An 18689-nucleotide genomic window follows, 5' to 3' on the forward strand; every position below is an offset into this window, starting at 1 on the left:
ACTGTCACATTTCCTCCATTATAGCAGTGACTACATATCAAAAGCATTTAATGTGCTGCAAAGTGTGACATTTCATTATAGTGGAAAGTGCTTTGTATTTGTATTACTGTTATAAATCATTTGCAAGTGGACTTAAAACTGATACGCAACATGATCAATGATTAACACACTTTGGCTGATATATGCACTCAGTTCTGCTAACGTTTGTCTCTTCACAAGACTGTCACAACTTCCCTCACGTACTTAAGCTTCCTCTGTAGATACAAGATGTCGGTGAGTAGAGTACATGGACTGTCAAGTTGTTTATCATTTTGTCTTTGTGTTTATCAAGGAGAAGGGACCAAGACCCTTTTCAGTAGAGTACTGCAAAATTGTCAAAAGTTTAAAGAGGAAGCATACTCAAATTAATGTTATGTCTTACTTGGAATGCCATTAAACAAAAAGCTAATCTCTGGCTCATTTCAAAACATGGAAGTGATGTTTCGTTTATAATTTGACTCCGCTCAGATACAGAACTGGTTTCAGTCACACTAATTCATACAAGCCAGACCTTAATTTTTTGCAGGAATGCAAATGCAATGCAAGGAAGATAAAATTAGGTTAGAATATGGGAAGCCTGAGTGCCAATAAGATTTCAGCATTTAAAAGGATTCAAGTTACTTGAAGTATTGCTTCCAATTCTTGGCACCAGTATTTTGGAATGAGGTGAAGGCTTTGCAAAGGGCACGGAAAAGATTTATTTGGATTGAGGGATCACAATGAATGAGCAATGTGAAGGAGTTGGGTTTGATTTCTTGGAGCAGAGAAGGCAAAGAGGAAACTTTATACAAATGCTTAAAATCACGTTGAACAAATTTGACTGTTATTGAAGAAGGAGTAAAGGTTCAAGCAATATGGGGAAATACCAGGAAATAGCCAGCCCAGTCTTGATTGAACAAATGGCCTCCTCTGTGTGGTACAATTTTACGGTCCGACAGGTTGGTTTGGAAAATCTACTTCTGAGATATTCAATAGCGAAGTGACACAATCTTAAAATTCAAGCTTTTTCACCTCCACATCAAGGAGTGTAGAATCTTTCAGAAAGGATTGTGATCATAGAGGGGAACAACTGCAGTTTGAAACCTGAGAATAGTAATATCCCTGTTAGTCAAGGAAATCGAGTCATTGAATTGCGATGGATAAATACAGATGAGGCCGAGATCAGCTGTAATTCAGTATACAGGATGCTTACAAGTCGGAGACATCAATGTAAAACTGATTTCATTCTTGCTGTTTAAATTTTATTATTTGGGGAAAGAAACATCTTGTTCTATTCTTGCCTCAGAGCCATGTCGTTTTGGTGTCTTGATTACTTTGCATATAGGAGACAACACTAATTCTCTCCCTTTCATTTCTTAATTTACACCCATTTTACATCTTTCTTTTCTCCATTATCAACAACCCCTTTGTTTTTTACACTGGGTCTCTATTCCATCTCTCTTCTTTCTCCCCCTCTGAACCTGTGCAAAGTAAAAAACAATTTTCAACACCTTTCAGTTCTAAGGTGTCACACTAGACTCAAAACTTTAACTGTTTCTCTCTACCCATAGATACTGCCAGACTTGCTGGGTTTCTCCATAATTTTCTGTATTTATTTCGGATTTCCAGCATCCGTAGTATTTTGCCGTTAAGTGTTTATTGGATCAAGGCGAATGGTTGGCAAATGTTGACCGTTCTTAATTCTGGTGTCTTGTGCATTCATGGTTTTAATCTCTCCATCATTAGTGACTGTGCTTTCAGTTCCCTGAGCCTAAATTCTGGAATTATCTCCTTAGATGTTTCTGTCTTTTATCTCACTTTCCTCCTTTAAGACACTCTTCAAAACTTGGCTCTTTGTTCATTGTTCAAGTTTTGTTCATTGGACCCAATATCTCAATGCTATGTAGTACAATTTCGTAGAATAATCCTGTGATGTGCCTTGGCACTCCCTCTCATGTTAAAGATGTTATACAATTAAAAGTCATTGTTTTTATCCAAATTTCTCCCACTCAAGACTTTTGAGGGTAGTTGTTGCCTCTTTTTCATCGGTTGATTCCACACTGGGGATGTTAAATGGTCTGCAGGGCATCAAGCAGCGTACATATAGACTGGGGAAGTACAAATTATTTTGAGTATAGCTTCTCTTGATTTAGTTGATGTGCTACAAGTGCTTCTTAAAGTCACTTCATCATATTTGAAGTTGACCATCAATATAAGCATGTACTTTATCATTAGTGTTCATGTTGAAGTAGATTTTCTGGCCCATGCTCTGAGTTCCTTCCCACCATTTCTACTTCACAACTCCGTTAAAACCCTATATCATTAATGGTGTTTCAGGTCATCCCTTCACCTTGGGTGTAAATTTTATTTTGTCAGATTCTAACCCTATGAAGGGCCTTAGGTTTTCCTGTGAAAGGTGTCAAAATGCATGTTGTTACTTTGTCCAGTCACTTCAACACTAAGCTATGTTGGGCTATTTGAAATTTGGAAGCACCAGGGTTTACCCTCTGCATTGTCAGCCATAGAAAATATTCAAGGCTGAGCTACAGACAGATTTCGTATTGAGAAAAACAGAAATGTAGAAAATGGGAACAGGGGTAGACCAGTCAGGTCTCGAGCCTGTTCTATCTTTCAATATGATCATGGCTGATCATTCAACTCAATACCCTGTTCCTGCTTTCTCCCCAGACCCATTGATTCCTTTAGCCCAAATAATCAGATCTAACTCCTTTTTGAAAATATTCAATGTTTTGGCCTCAACCACTTTCTGAGCAGAGAATTGCCCAGGCTTACCCACTCTCTGGGTGAAGACATTTCTCCCCCTCCACAATGGAGTCAAGGGCCATGGAGGAACATTCAGGAAAGTGAAGATGAGGCCAAATCAAATCAGCCATAAACTTATTAAATGGTGGTAGAGACCCGAGGCGCCAAATAGCCTACTCCTATTTCTTATCTTCTTAAGTTCAATCTTCTCTACCACTCTTTCCAACCCAACTGCTGCAGACTTTGATCCTTCAGCTAGATTTGCCAATAATTTAAAAAGAATTTTCAAGAAGCAAGATGGGAGTGGTCAGGTCCATCATAATAACTCTATATTCCTTCGCTCCTTCGGGGAAAACCAAGATTTTGTAAGTGAATTCCAAGAGGATACAATGCTCCGTTTACTGACGGCGGTTGAATTAGCTTACTTGGATTGCATCATCTCTCTCTCTCTCGCTCTCTCAAAAATACATTTAGTAAGTGGCAATGAGTAACAGCTCAGCAGGAAATAGCAATTAAAAGTATTATTAAGACATAAACCATAAGTGGGTGGGCCTTATCAGGAAAGCAATATAGATAGGGGACCATATGAATAGAAGGGACATGGTGTAATGTGACACTACTAATCATTTAAAAGGAAGTATTGTATTTATAGATTCATATAAATTCACAACAAAACAGGAGGTCATGTTTGTGGCAATTGTCTGTACTGACTTTCCAATTCCTACAGTTTTGTTTGGCTTGCCCAAGTTTTTTTGAAATACATTGAGAATTTCTGTCTGTGCCATCTTTTCATGCAGTGAGAGATTTATTCACTTTTATGTGTTCAAGACATCCAGCACTTCCTCCTCTGTAATATGGCCATTTTTCAAGATGTCACCATCTATTTCCCTGCATTCGATATCTTCCATGTCCTTTTCCACAGTAAATACTGATGCAAAACACTCGTTTAGTATCTCCCCTGTCTCCTACGGCTCCACACAAAGTCCGCCTTGATGATCTTTGAGGGGCCCTATTTTCTCCCTAGTTACTCTTTTATCCTTGATGTATTTGTAAAAACCTTTTGAATTGTCCTTAACTCTATTTGCCAAAGCTATCACATGTCCCCTTTTTGCCCTCCTGATTTCCCTCTTAAGTATACTCCTTCTGCCTTTATACTCTTCTAAGGATTCACTCAATCTATCCTGTCTATACCTGACATACGTTTCCTTCTTTTTCTAAACCAAACTCTCAATTTCTATTAGTTTTAAAATAGTGATGGAAAAGGATAGACCAGAACTAAAAGTTGAATTTCTAAATTGGATAAAGGCCAATTTTGACGGTAATAGGCAAGAACTTTCAAAAGCTGATTGGGAGCAGATGTTTGCAGGTAAAGGAATGACTGGAAAATGGGAAGCCTTCAGAAATGAGATAATGAGAATCCAGAGAAAGTATATTCCTGTCAGGGTGAAAGGAAAGGCTGGTAGGTATAGGGAATGCTGGATGACTAAAGAAATTGAGAGTTTGGTTAAGAAAAAGAAGGAAGCATTTGTCAGGTATAGACAGGATAGATCAAGTGAATCCTTAGAAGAGTATAAAGGCAGAAGGAGTATACTTAAGAGAGAAATCGGGAGGGCAAAAGGGGACATGAGATAGCTTTGGCATATAAGGTTAAGGAGAATCCAAAGGGTTTTTATAAATACATAAAGGACAAAAGGGTAACTAGGGAGAGAATAGGGCCCCTCAAAGATCAGCAAGGCAGCCATTGTGTGGAGCCGCAGGAGATGGCGGAGATACTAAACAAGTATTTTGCATCAGTATTTACTGTGGAAAAGGACATGGAAGATATAGAATGTAGGGAAATAGTTCATGTTACAGAGGAGGAAGTGCTGGATGTCTTGAAATGCCTGCACAGTTACTGTTTGAATTCATGTATCACAAAGATTAGATTAGATTGATTACAGTGTGGAAACAGGCCCTTCGGCCCAACAAGTCCACACCGACCCACCGAAGCGTAACCCACCCAGACCCATTTGCCTACATTTACCCCTTCACCTAACACTACGGGCAATTTAGCATGGCCAATTCACCTAACCTGCCCATTTTTAGATTGTGGGAGGAAACCAGAGCACCAGGAAGAAACCCACGCAGACACGGGGAGAATGTGCAAACTCCACACAGAGAGTCGCCTGAGGCGGGAATTGAACCCGGGTCTCAGGCGCTGTGAGGCAGCAGTGCTAACCACTGTGCCACCGTGCCGCCCACGCTGGACATCTGAGTGCGTCTGGGAAAATTAACAAGCAGTGAAATTCACAACTAATCTTGGAGGAACCTGTTTGGGAGAGGTCACAGCACAGAAACAGATAAGTGGATATTTTAAACGTGGCCTTACAGTAAGTCTGCAGTAGTGAGTAGAGTGGATTCTTCCCTGATTCTATGTTTTATTGAGGTATGTCTCGATTAAACTTAAAATATAAGCCATAAGTATTAATTTAACCTGGAGCAGTATTTTGTACAGGAATAAGACAGTGCTATTTTCTGGGTCTGTAGATTGAAAGAAGCAAAAATGGCCTTTAGTAGAGTGATATGTTCTTCTTGTCGGATGTGGGCATTTAGGGAGAGTTTACAGGTTACTGAGGATTATATCTGCAATAAATGCCATTAGTTGTGAATCCTATCAGATCGAATGGATCAGTTGAAGACAGTTAGAGGCAATGAGGAATTTATAAGAGCAAGGGGATGTGATTGTTGGCAGTTATAGGAAGGGGGAAAAGCCACAGATACAGTAACATAAGTGGGTTAACTACAGGAAAGGTAAGAGAGATAGGCAATTAGTGCAGGATCTTTCTGTGGCTATCACCATTTCAAACAAGTATGCTGTTTCGGAAAATGTAGGGGTTGATGGATACTCAGGGGAACGTAGCACGAACAGCCAGGTTTCTGGTATTGAGACTGGCTCTAAAACAATGAGGGGTACATCGGGTTCTAAGAGATTGATTGTGTTAGGGAGCTCTCTAGTCTGAGGTACAGACAGATGTTTCTGTGGCCAGCAGCGAAAAATCAGAATGGTGTGTTGCTTCCTTGGTGCCAGGATCAAGGATGTCTCATAGAGGGTGCAGAATGTTCTCAAGGGTGGGAGGGGCCAGCAGGAGGTCATTGTACACACTGGAACCAACGACATATGATGGGAAAAGGTTCAGATTCTGAATGGAAATAACAGAGTTAGGCAGGAATTTAAAAAAGAGGTCCTCGAGAGTAGTAATATCTGGATTACTTACGATGCTATGAGCTAGTGAGGGCAGAAATAGGAGGATAGAGCAGATGAATGCATGGCTGAGGAGCTGATGTACAGGAGAAGGATTAAAATCTTTGAATCATTGGAAGCTCTTTTAGGGTAGAAGTGAAAGTACAAGAAGGACGGAATGCACCTAAAATGGAAGGGGACTAATATACTGACAGGGAGATCCTAGAGCTCTGTGGGAACCTCGGGAAGTGACTGCTGGGCCTCTTACTAAGATATTTATATCATCAATAGTCACAGCTGAGGTGCTGGAAGACTGGAGGTTGGCTAACGTGGTGCCACTGTTTAAGAAAGGTGGTAAGGACAAGTCAGGGAACAATAGACCAGTGAGCCTGACGTCGATGGTGGGCAAGTTGTTGGAGGGAATCCTGAAGGACAGGATGTACATGTATTTGGAAGGCAAGGACTGATTTGGGACAGTCAACATGGCTTTGTGCATGGGAAATCATGTCTCACAAACTTGATTGAGTTTTTTGAAGAAGTTACAAAGAGGATTGATGAGGGCATAGCGGTAGATGTGATCTATATGGACTTCTGTAAAGTGTTCAACAAGGTTCCCCATGGGAGACTGGTTAGCAAGGTTTGATCTAATGGAATACAGGGAAAACTAGCCATTTGGATACAGAACTGGCTCGAAGGTAGAAGACAGAGGGTGGTGGTGGAGGGTTGTTTTTCAGACTGGAGGCCTGTGACCAGTGGAATGCCACAAGGATCAGTGCTGGGTCCACTACTTTTCATCATTTATATAAATGATTTGGATGTGAGCATAAGAAGAATAGTTAGTAAGTTTGCAGATCACACCAAAATTGGAGGTGTAGTGGACAGCGAAGAGGGTTACCTTTGATTACAACAGGATCTTGACCAGATGGGCCAATAGGCTGAGAAGTAGCAGATGGAGCTGCCAGAGGAAGTGGTGGAGGTTAGTACAATTGCAACATCTAAAAGGCATCGAGATGGGTATATGAATAGGAAGAGTTTGGAAAGATATGGGCCGGGTGCTGGCAGGTAGGACTAGATTGGGTTGGGCTATCTATCGGCATGGACAAGTTGGACCGAAGGGTCTTTTTCCATGCTGTACATCTCTATGATTCTGTGACCTCCTCATTGAAAAGTGTTCTCTTCAACTCTCCTATAATCTTTCTATCAAACTTTAAATTGATGTTCCCTGGCTATTGACGTCTCTACTTAAGCTTCTTCCTACCTATTCTTACTGGGCATGTATACCTGAATTAGATGTCCCTTGGTCACCTCTGTTCCAAAGGAAGGAAGCATAACCTTTTCAAAACGTCATCATCTCTCTCAACAATTATGGCTGAACAATTGTCCTCTGATGTTTGTATTGTAAGGTCTTTGTACTACACTGGATCAATACGGGTTCAATAATACAAATAGCAGAATTGTCTAAGGTTTATGTTCAGGCAATGAACAAGTTTACTCACTGGCAGCAGGCACTTCCTTTCAATTGTAATGTGTTGATCACCATGCAACACTTTCAGCAAGTCAGTGCCCACTAGTGGTGGTTGAATCAGCTGACTTTGATTGCATCATTTCTCTCTCTTTTCTCTTTGGTGATTCTGAATCAGACATCTAAGATGGAGGATGGGCTAAAAATTGAGGCTGTAAGAGCTGCTCTCTTTTTTGAGGTATTTTGAGTGTTGGAGCTGATTTGCTCGAATTATAGGAGCAGTAATTACAGTTTTACAAGTTGTTGCATTGTTTTGTAAATCTGGGGAAAAAGACGAAAACAATGACACTTTAAAAAGGAAGAAGAGAAACAAAGACAGTGACCATATGGGAAGTAAATCACACGGAGTAGTAAAACCTGCACAGCTGTCTAACCCAGCCAGTAAGCTGCATAGCTAACTGCCCCTGCTGTTTTATTTCAAGTATCTATGGACATTGGAATTCATCTAAGTAAAATTAACAAACAACTAAATTTACAGCTGATCTTGGAGAAACCTATGTCAGGGGGTGGGGTGGGGGGTGCGGGGGAGGTCGCTCACACAGAAGAGCAGCTAATTGCTAGTTTTTAAGTGTAACCTTACTGTTCTTCTGTAAACCTTCAATAGTGAGTAGAATCAGTTCTTTTTTGATTATATGTTTTTATTGCGATCTGTCTCTTGATTACACACTAAAAATATTTTAAAAAGGTACTAAGTTAGGCTGGAGCAGTGTTTACAGAGCAGTAAGACTGTGCTATTTTCTGGGTCTGTAAATTGTTAAGGTGCAAAGACAGTTTTTAATAGAGTGATGTGCTCTTCCTGTTGGATGTGGGAGATTAGGGACAGTTTTCATGTTACTGATGATTATGTCTGCAGGAAGTGTGTTTGGTTGCAAATCCTATTGGATAGCATGGATTGGTTAGGGGGCAGTTAGAGACAATGAGGAATGTATAGGAGCTGGGGTGTGAAGGATGGCAGTTGCAGGAAGGGAGATAAAACAAAGATACAGTCAGGTAGATGGGTTACCTCCAGGAAAGAGAGGAGAGGGATGCAGGTAGTGCAGGAGTCTCCTATGGCTATCCCCATCTCAAACAAATATGCTGTTTTGGAAAATGTAGGGGGTGATGGACTCTCAGGGAAATGCAGCATTGACAGCCAGGTTTCTGGTACCGAGACTGGTCCTAATGTAACAAGGGGTATGCCAGGTTCCAAGTGACCAATTGTGATAGGGGACTCTCTAGTCAGAAGCACAGACAGACATTTCTGTGGCTGACAGTGAGATACCACAATGGTGTGCTGCCTCTCTGGTGCCAGGATAAGGATATCTCAGACGGTGCAGATATTCTCAAAGGAGAGAGGGACAAGTAGGAGGTCGTTGTACACATTGGAACTAATGACTCATGATGAGAAAAGGATGAAATTCTGAGGAGACAATATAGGAAGTTAGGCAAGAATTTAAAAAGGAGTTCATCGAGGTTAGTAATATCTGGATTACTCCTGATACCACAAGTAGTGAAGATAGGAATAGGAGGATAAAGCAGATGAATGCATTGTTGACGAGCTGATGCAGTGGAGAAGGATTCACATTTTTGGATCATTGGTCTCTACTCTGGGTAGAAATGATTTGAATAAGAAGGATAAATTGCACCTGAATTGGAAGGGGACTAATGTACTGGCAGGGAGATTTGTTAGAGCTGCTCAGAAGAATTTAAACTTGTAACGTGAAGGGGGGGTTGCAATCCAGGGTGATAGTGAGGAAAGAGATCAGTCTGAGACTAGTACGGTTGGGAAAAGGGGCACGTCAGTCAGGTCAGGCAGGAAAAACTGCATTTATTTCATTGCAGGAGGCCTAACAGGGAAGGCAGATGAACTCTAGGCATGGTTGGGAACATGGGACTTGGAAACAGCCCTTTCAGTGACATGGCTCAGGGATGGACAGGACTGGCAGCTTAATGTTCTGGGGTATAGATGCTACAGGAAGGATAAAAAGGGGGCAAGAGAAAGGGGGAGTGGCATTTTTAATTAGGTGTAACATTATGGCTGTACTTAGGGAGGTTACTCCTGGGAATATGTTCAGGGAAGTTATTTGAGTGGAACTGAGAAATAAGAAAGGGATGATAATGTTATTGGGACTCTACTACAGACCCCCCAGTAATCAGCAGGAAATTCAGAAACAAATTTGTAAGGAGATCTCAGTTATTTGTAAGAATAATAGGGTGGTTATGGTATGGCATTTTTACTTTCCAAACACAGACTGGGACTATTATAGTGTTAAGGGCTTAAATGGACAGGAATTTGTTCAATGTGTACAAGAAAGTTTTCTGATTCAGTATATAGATGTACCTACTAAAGAAGGTACAAACGTTTACCGACTCTTGGGAAATAAGGCAGGGCAGGTGACTGAGGTGTCAGTGGGGAAGTATTTTGGGGCCAGTGACCATAATTCTATTTGCTTTCAAATAATAATGGAAAAGGATAGACTGGATCTAAAAGTTAAGCTTCTAAATTGGATTAAGGACAATTTTGACAGTATTAGGCATGAAATTTCAAAAATTGACTGAGGGTGGATGTTCGCTGGTAAAGGGACAATATGTACCTATTAGGGTGAACGGCAAGGCTGGTAGGTGTAGGGAATGCCAGATGATGAGAGAAATTGAGGTTTGGTCAGGAATAAGAAGGAAGCAAATGTCAGCTACAGGTAGAAGAGATCGAGTGAATCGAGTGAAGAGTATAAAGGCAGTAGCAGTATATCTTAAAAGGGAAATCAGGAGTGCAAAAATGGGACATGAAGTAGGGTTAAGGAGAATCCAAAGTGATTCTACAAATATATTAAGATCATAAGGGTAGCCAGGGAGAAAGTAGGGCCCCTTAAAGATCAGCAAGGGCGTCTATGTGTGGAACTGCAAGAGATGGGGGATATACGAAATGAGTATTTTGCATCAATGTTTGCTGTGGAGAAAGATTTAGAAGGTAATGGATGGAGTTCAACCTGGATAAATGCGAGGTGATGCATTTTGGAAGGTCGAATTTCAAAGCTGAGTACAAGATTAAGGATAGAATTCTTGGCAGTGTGGAGGAACAGAGGGATCTTGGTGTGCAGGTACATAGATCCCTTAAAATGGCCACCCAAGTGGACAGGGTTGTTAAGAAAGCATATGGTGTTTTGGCTTTCATTAACAGGGGGATTGGGTTTAAGAGTCGTGAGATCTTGTTGCAACTCTATAAAACTTTAGTTAGACCGCACTTGAATACTGCGTCCAGGTCTGGTCACCCTATTATAGGAAAGATGTGGATGCTTTGGAGAGGGTTCAGAGGAGGTTTACCAGGATGCTGCCTGGACTGGAGGGCTTATCTTATGAAGAGAGGTTGACTGAGCTCGGACTTTTTTCATTGGAGAAAAAGAGGAGGAGAGGGGACCTAATTGAGGTATACAAGATAATGAGAGGCATAGATAGAGTCGATAGCCAGAGACTATTTCCCAGGGCAGAAATGACTAACACAAGGGGTCATAGTTTTAAGCTGGTTGGAGGAAAGTATAGAGGGGATGTCAGAGGCCGGTTCTTTACACAGAGAGTTGTGAGAGCATGGAATGCGTTGCCAGCAGCAGTTGTAGAAGCAAGGTCACTGGGGACATTTAAGAGACTACTGGACATGCATATGGTCACAGAAATTTGAGGGTGCACACATGAGGATCAGTGGTCGGCACAACATCATGGGCTGAAGGGCCTGTTCTGTGCTGTACTGTTCTATGTTCTATGTTCAATGTAATGAACATAGGGAAATAAATAGTGACATCTTGAAAAATATCCATATTACAAAGAAGCAGGTGCTGGGTGTCTTAAAACACATAAAGGTGGATAAATCTCTGGGACCTAATCAGGACCTAAAGCTTTGTGGGAAGCTAGTGAATTGATTGCTGGGCCCCTTGCTAAGTTATCTGGATCATCAATAACCATAGATGACGTGCCAGAAGACTGGAAGTTGGCTAACATTGTGCCAGTATTTAAGAAAGGTGGTAAGGAAAAGTCAGGGAACTATAGACCGGTGAGCCTGACACTGTGGTGGGCACGTTGTTGGAAGGAATCCTGAGGGACAGGATTTACATGTATTTGGAAAGGCAAGGACTGATTAGGGATAGTCAACATGGCTTTGTGCATGGGAAATGGAGTTTCCTTAACCTGATTGAAGTTTTTAAAGAAATAACAAAGAGGATTGATGAGGATAATGTGTTGGATGTAATCTATATGGACTTCAGTAAGGCATTCAACAAAGTTCCTTATGGTAGACTGGTTACAAGGTTAGATCACATGGAATACAGGGCGAACTAGCCATTTGGATACCGAACTGGCTCAAAGGTAGAAGACATAGGGTGATGGTGGAGGGTTGTTTTCCAGACTGGAGACCTGTGACTAGTGGTGTGTCACAAGGATTGGTGCTAGATCCACTACACTTTGCTATTTATATAAATGATTTGGATGTTAACATAGGAGGTATAGCGAGTAAGTTTGTAGATAACACCAAAATTGGAGGTGTAGTGGACAGTAAAGAAGATTAACTCAGAGTACAACGGGATCTTGATCAGGTGGGTTAATGAGCTGAGGAGTGGCAGATGAAGTTTAATTTAGATAAATGTGACATGCTGCATTTTGGAAAGGGAAATCAGGGACTTATACACTTAATAGTCCTGGGGAGTGTTGTTGGACAAAGAGATCTTGGACCGCAAATTCATAGTTAGTTGAAAGTGGAGCCGCAGGTAGATAGGATATTAGGAAGGCGTTAGGTATGCTTGCCTTTATTGAACAGTGCATTGCGAATAGGAGTTGGGAGGTCATATTACAGCTGTACAGGACATGGGACAGGCCACTTTTGGAATACTGCATCTAATTCAGCTGTTCCTGCTCTGGGATGTTTGAAATTTGAAAGAGTCCAGAAAAGATTTCTAAAGATGTTGCCAGGGTTGGAGAGTTTGTGGGAGAGGCTGAATAAGCTGGGCTTGTCTCCCTGGAGCATCGGAGGCTGAGGGGTGACCTTATAGAGGTTTATAAAAACATGAGGGACATGGCTAAGGTGAATAGCCAAAGTCTTTTCCCTGGTTTAGGGGAGTCCAAAACTAGAGAACATAAGTTTAAGGTGAGAGGAGAAAGATTTAAAAGGGTCTTATGAGGCAACTTTTCATGCAGAGAGTGGTGTGTACATAGAATGAGCTGCCACAGGAAATGATGGAGGCTGATACAATAACAACATTTGAAAGGCATCTGGATAGATATATGAATAGAAAGGATTTGGAGGAATATGGGCCACATGCTGGCAAATGGGATTTGATTAATTTAAGATTTCTGGTTGGCATGGACAAGTTGGACCAAAGGGTCTGTTTCCATGCTGTACTCTGTAACTGGGAATAATTGACACGATCAAGGCAGGGTAGGTAGTTAACGAGTCAAGTTTGGCAAGGTACTGCAGGAAAACCTACTAGGTCTCACAGTGGAAAACCTTCCACAAAAACCTTGGACTTAGCCAGAAAAAGGTAAGATTCAGTCCAAAATACCTGTGTACATCCTTGTACACATTTACTGAAAAAGTCTTATTACCTTGCCATGGGCACTCAACTCCTGACCTCATTACAGCCTGAGGTCAAACATAGAAAAAAGAGCTGAATTCCAGAGGTGAGGTGAGAGTAACAGCCTTTGATATCAAGGCCATATTAGACCAAGGATGGTATCAAGGAGGCCTAGCAAAACTGGAATCAATGGGAATCAGGAGGTAAACTCTCCACTGGTTTGAGTCATTGCTAGCACATAGGAAGATGGTTGTGGTTGCTGAAGGCCAGTCCTTTCAGCTCCAGAACATCTCTGTGAGATCCTCAGTGTCATATCCTACTCCCAACCATCTTCACCTGCTTCATCATTGACCGTCCCTCCATCATAAAGTCATAAATAGAAATGTTCACTAGTGATTGCACAATGTTCAGCACCAGTAGCGACTCCTCAGATACTGAAGCAGTCCATGTCCAAATACAACAAGATCTGGACAATATCCAGGCTTGTATTGACAACTGGCAAGTAGCATTTGTGCCACACAAATGTCAGACAATGATCATCTCTAATAAGAGATAATCTAACCACCACCCCTTGACAGGCAATGGTGTTACCATCACTGAATTCAGCACTATCAAGATCTGGGGGGCTTATAATTGACCAGAAACTTAATTAGACTTGCCATATAAATACAGTGGCTACAATAGCAGGCCAGAGGCTATGAGTGCTGTGGCGAGTAACTCTACTTCTCATACTCCAAAGCCTGTCTCCATCTCCAAAGTAAAGTCAGGAATGTGATGGAATATTCTCCAATTGCCTGGATGAGTGCAGCTCCAACAAGAAGCTTGACACTGTCTAGGACAAAGCAGCTTGCTTGATTGGTACCACATCCACAATCTTCGATTGCCTTCACCAATAACGCTCAATAGCAGCAATGTGTACCTTCTACAAGATGGAATGCAAAAATTAACATCTCAGACAGCACCCTTCAAATCCAAGGTTACTTCCATTTAGAAGGGTAAGGGCAGTAGATACATGGGAACACTACCACCTGCATGTCCCTCTCCAAGCCATTCACCATCCTGACTTGGAAATGTATCACTGTTCCTTCACTGTCACTGGATCAAAATCCTGGAATTCCCTCCCTAACAGTATTGCAGATCAATATAGAGCAGGTGGACTGCAATATTTAAAGAAGGTAGTTCACCACCATATTCCCAAGGGATGGACAATAAATACTGGCCAGGCAGCAATGCCCACATCCCACAAATAAATAAAAAAGTTTTTTTCAAAGGAAAAGGTGGATTTAATACTGCATAGATCCTAGATTAACAGACTTGTACCTTTATGACATGGCATATGACGAGTCAATGTAAAGGTACCCAACTCAACTGCAGTCACTCTCTCTATGTAAATTGGAGTCAGGATAGAATGTTTACTTAAATCAGTCTGCAGTTAGCACAGCAACCAGATTATATTGCGTTAGTCTGTGATTTGTAGCCAAGTAAATTGTTAATGATGATCAGAAACTTCAAGACATCTGCTGTTTGCTGGGAACAGAATTCCAGCAAATACTAATGATCTTGGGGGACCCTTATTTCGATAATGTGTCCCCTAATTCTGTGTTCCCTCAAAAAGGGAAACATCTTCTCAGTATGTAATCTGTCAAGCACTGTCTGAATTTTTCTAACTGGGGGTCAGTTGACTGAAGAACTGATTTGCAATGCAGAGTGATGCCAACAGTGTGGTTCAATTCCTGCACTGGGGCTGATGTTATGAAGGACTTTCCACCTCAACCTTTTCCCTCACCTGTGGCATGGTCACTCTCAGGTTGAATTATCATTAGTTGTCTATCTCCAGTGAGACAGCAGCACGGTGGACTTGGAGGACTGTGGCAATTTTACATTATATTCTTCTAAACTCAAACGAATATAGGCCTAACCAGTTCATCCTTACCTCTTTCATCCCAGATGTGTAACTCCATGACTCAGTACCTTTGTGAGAATATGCGGACAAATTCAAATCTGTTCATAGTGGTAATCTGTGGGGATTTTTGCAAAGGAAAGTCATTATGTGTGGTAGTATTGACATTGTTTCCTTTCCAATTTTGAAAATAGTTTGAAATGCATAACATTAATTTGAAGAGCGGAGAAACTCTGAAGATTAAAGGAAAGATTACCGATGATGCAGACAGGTAAGATTTAATTTTCTTTCTTCTCTTTGCCCTGTTTCTTGACCAAATGCCTGCAAAGAAAATTCTAACTGCAAACAGATATAACATCAATGTACAAAAGTATGCATAAATTTGTGTATAGTCCACATAAACAAGGAAAGTGTACTGATAAAGCTCAGAGTACAAGGACATTGTGGTTTTAACCTCATTCCATAAATGTGAGCATAGAACTGAGGGCAAGCTACACTGTCAAATATGCAAACTTTTAAATATTTCATATCTCTCGAGTTATGCAAAGATGTCAATTAATTTTCATGAAGATTATTTACAGAATTAATGCCTTAAAATGTGTCCACCATACAGTATTTCAACTTTCAGCTTCAAGTAGCTTCCTACTTGTCTATTTATCTTTCTCTCCTTAACACCGAGGCTTGACCAATCAAGCACAGTGGCATAGATTGGTTAGCAGGCACATATAATAAAGCATAAAAAATTGAACACTGCATCAACTTTCAGATGAGATGGTCAACTGAGGAGACCTTTTTTTTCGTCTCCAGTGGAGAACAGAGTTCTCCCAGAGTTCTTGATAATATTTACCCCTTCACCAATTGGACAGTTTATCTGGTTATTTCCTCGTTGCTGTTCTTCTGCCTCATACATGCAGAAATACGCAGCACCCTCCCAGACTGACCACAACCAATGGGGAAAATGGTTGATTCTCCAACTCCTTTCTGGCCACAGATTTGCTGTGAACTTGGGGAGCAGTGAAGGTCATCTTGGGCTTCACTTCAACCCTCGTTTCCACGATGATGTTGATGGTGCTGTAATTGTCTGCAACTCGAAGTGCGATGACTGCTGGGGCAGTGAGCAGAGGGATATGGAGTTCCCCTTCACCAAAGGGTCTGAAATCAAGGTAAGGGCAGCCTGAATATTAAGCATTGCCAAGGTAACCTTGCTTCCCTTCGCAAATAGTGAAGCGGTAAAATTATAACGCATTACCAACTGTGCAGTAGCATCTCCTGATCAAAGCAGGGAGTTTTATTGCAGCAAATGCAGGAGGAATAGTTACATCACACAAGTTTGCCGAATAAAGCCCACACAGGTTGCTTACAGCTGTGCTGTCTCTATGAATGATAAATAGTTGAAAGATTGCAAGTCAAATCATAGAGGCAATATTTTTATGTGTCAACACTTTCAATAATTAATTTTAAAACTAATGGTGCAGGGAAAATATTTTGTATGGTTGTCTTGCAAAAGTCATCCTCTTGGCATCAAGAATCTATTTGCTTTCCAATTGTTATGGGAAGTCAGGTTGCCAAGATGATAGGCAACCATTAGCAAGGATGGAGTCAGCAAAATCAATCAACCTGGCTGAGATCTTGCCCCAAAGTAACAATGTCAAGACTTCCCTGGATTCTGGTGCATGGTCTTACTGAATGGCAAACCAGTATGATGGGCCAAATGGCCTATTCCTACTTCTTAAAGTAGGATGCAGGCCCAGTTTGTCTTTTTTTTGCTTCGTTTTACTCTTATTCAAACCTTTCTTTTCTTTATTTCCACAGCTATATGTCACTTTCAAGGGAGACAGCTTTGAAATAAAGCTCCCGAATGATCATGTGTTGGAGTTCCCCAACAGATTATCCTTGGATAAAATCGACTACATGTCTGTGTGGGGAGGCTTCAAAATGGCTTCCTTCAAGTTCATTTAAAATGTCTGCAACACCATACCAGCTCCCACACACAAAAAAAGGAGCAACCAATGAGTGCTGGAAATTAGGAAATGTAGTAAATATTGGAAACATGCAGTTCTGTCAAGTGTCTGGATGCAAAAGATTTGATTTCATGAGAGCCTCTACCAAACTTAGTGGATGATGACATGGTTCAACACTGAGCTTTCCTCTCCCAGAGTTATAGATTCAAATCCAGTCTAGATTTCTTAGATGAAGATCTTCCCTTGCCACTGGTCTCAAAGGCGCTGCGTAAAATTAGTCCGGGCAATCTTAGTTCTATTCATACGGACCCATTAGTGACAATTCCCCTTCTTAGGAAAGGCTTAAAGATGGTCCATGTATGGAATGGATTAGCAGAGCAGGTTTTAAGGGCCGAAAGGTTCATGAGAACAAAGAACTAGGACCAGAGTGGGCAATTCAGCCCCTCGAGCCTGCTCCATCATTTAATACAATCATGGTTGATCTCAGCTTGGCCTCAACCCCACTTTCCTGCCCTCTCTCCAGAACACATTATTAATTAAAAATCTATTTAGCTCCTATTCCTATTTTCTAGATTACTTAGCCTCTGGCTTTTGTACACTTGAATTGGGAGTAACACCCATCGCACAATGTAGAAAAATATTCCTATTACTCAGCACAAGGACCACAGAACATAAATATTCAGGGAGAGAAGACCTCATCCAACCTCTTTGAATCTGTTCCAATCTAAGTGATTGACTCGCATCATCAATTTGGCTTTTTCCTTCTGAGCAACCTATATTTTTCTTATTGATAGAAATGCAACTACTGTAAGCCATCCATAAATAAAACCTCTTCTTGTGAGACTAATCAGTTCCTTGATGATGATTCTCATTCTATTAAGGGTTAACAGCAGGAGAAGCAAAATTGTATATGTTCACTTTCTTTTCCCCTGGTTCTGCCAAGGAATGTTAGAGGCGCCTGGTTTATCGGACGTGAGGTTTGGGTATATCAGAACATATGGGTTTATAATACCGAGGTATAGTATATATAAAATGTGATTATATAAGATTGAATGTGTCTCTGACAACTGCTGGAGGAATGCTGCAATACATTAGGGTGTGGATGGATAGGTTAGGCGTCTTTATTGAAAGAGGGGTACACAGGGAATACAATGGAGATTCACCAGGTTAATTCCTGGAATTGTTTTATTAGGAGAGATTGAGGAGACTGCATCTGTATTTCTTAAACAATGTGACATAGGAGAAGCTGTATTCAGCTCATTGAGCCTGCTCCACCATTCAATGAGATCATGGTTGATCTGATAATTTTCAACTTCACTTTCCTACTTTTTCCCAAACCCTTGATCCCCTCGCTGATTAAAAAATCTTTATCAGCTTTGGTTATACTTAATGACCCCACCTCGACAGCCCTCTGTGGTAAAGAATTCCAAAGATTCACTACCTTTTAAGAGAACAAAGAATGAGGGATAACTTTGTTGAAACTTAAGAGTTTTTACAGAGCATGTCAAGATGGATATAGATCAGAGGTTTCCCTGACTTGTCGCCCATTTCTACTTTGTGGGGGAGATGGGGAAGGAGGGCATCCTTCTTGAACTGCTGCAGTCGGTGCTTGTAGGAATCTTGTCAATGCTGTTCTAGAAACAGTGAAGGAATGTTGATATATATTCAAATCAGGATGATGTGTCTTGGAGAAGAATTTGCAGCTGGTAGTTTTCCTGTGAATCTGCTACCTTTATCTTTCTAGATGGTATAAATTCCTTGTCCCACTTTA

At 41.1% G+C, this 18689-nt stretch overlaps 1 protein-coding gene across 1 annotated transcript; it reads left to right on the plus strand.

Moving 5' to 3' along the window:
* Window positions 1-194: 194 nt before the first annotated feature.
* LOC122542236 (galectin-2-like) lies at window positions 195-17765 on the plus strand. The gene is made up of 4 exons (XM_043679763.2): window positions 195-273; window positions 15152-15228; window positions 15949-16120; window positions 16770-17765. The coding sequence occupies exons 1-4, from the start codon at window positions 268-270 to the stop codon at window positions 16914-16916; spliced, it is 402 nt and encodes a 133-aa protein (XP_043535698.1). The 5' UTR covers window positions 195-267; the 3' UTR covers window positions 16917-17765.
* The last annotated feature ends 924 nt before the right edge of the window (window positions 17766-18689 follow it).

The sequence above is a fragment of the Chiloscyllium plagiosum genome, unplaced genomic scaffold, assembly GCF_037043375.1.
Source record: "Chiloscyllium plagiosum isolate Xiang-an unplaced genomic scaffold, Cpla_swu_hap1 HiC_scaffold_33, whole genome shotgun sequence".
Taxonomy (NCBI): Eukaryota; Metazoa; Chordata; class Chondrichthyes; order Orectolobiformes; family Hemiscylliidae; genus Chiloscyllium; species Chiloscyllium plagiosum.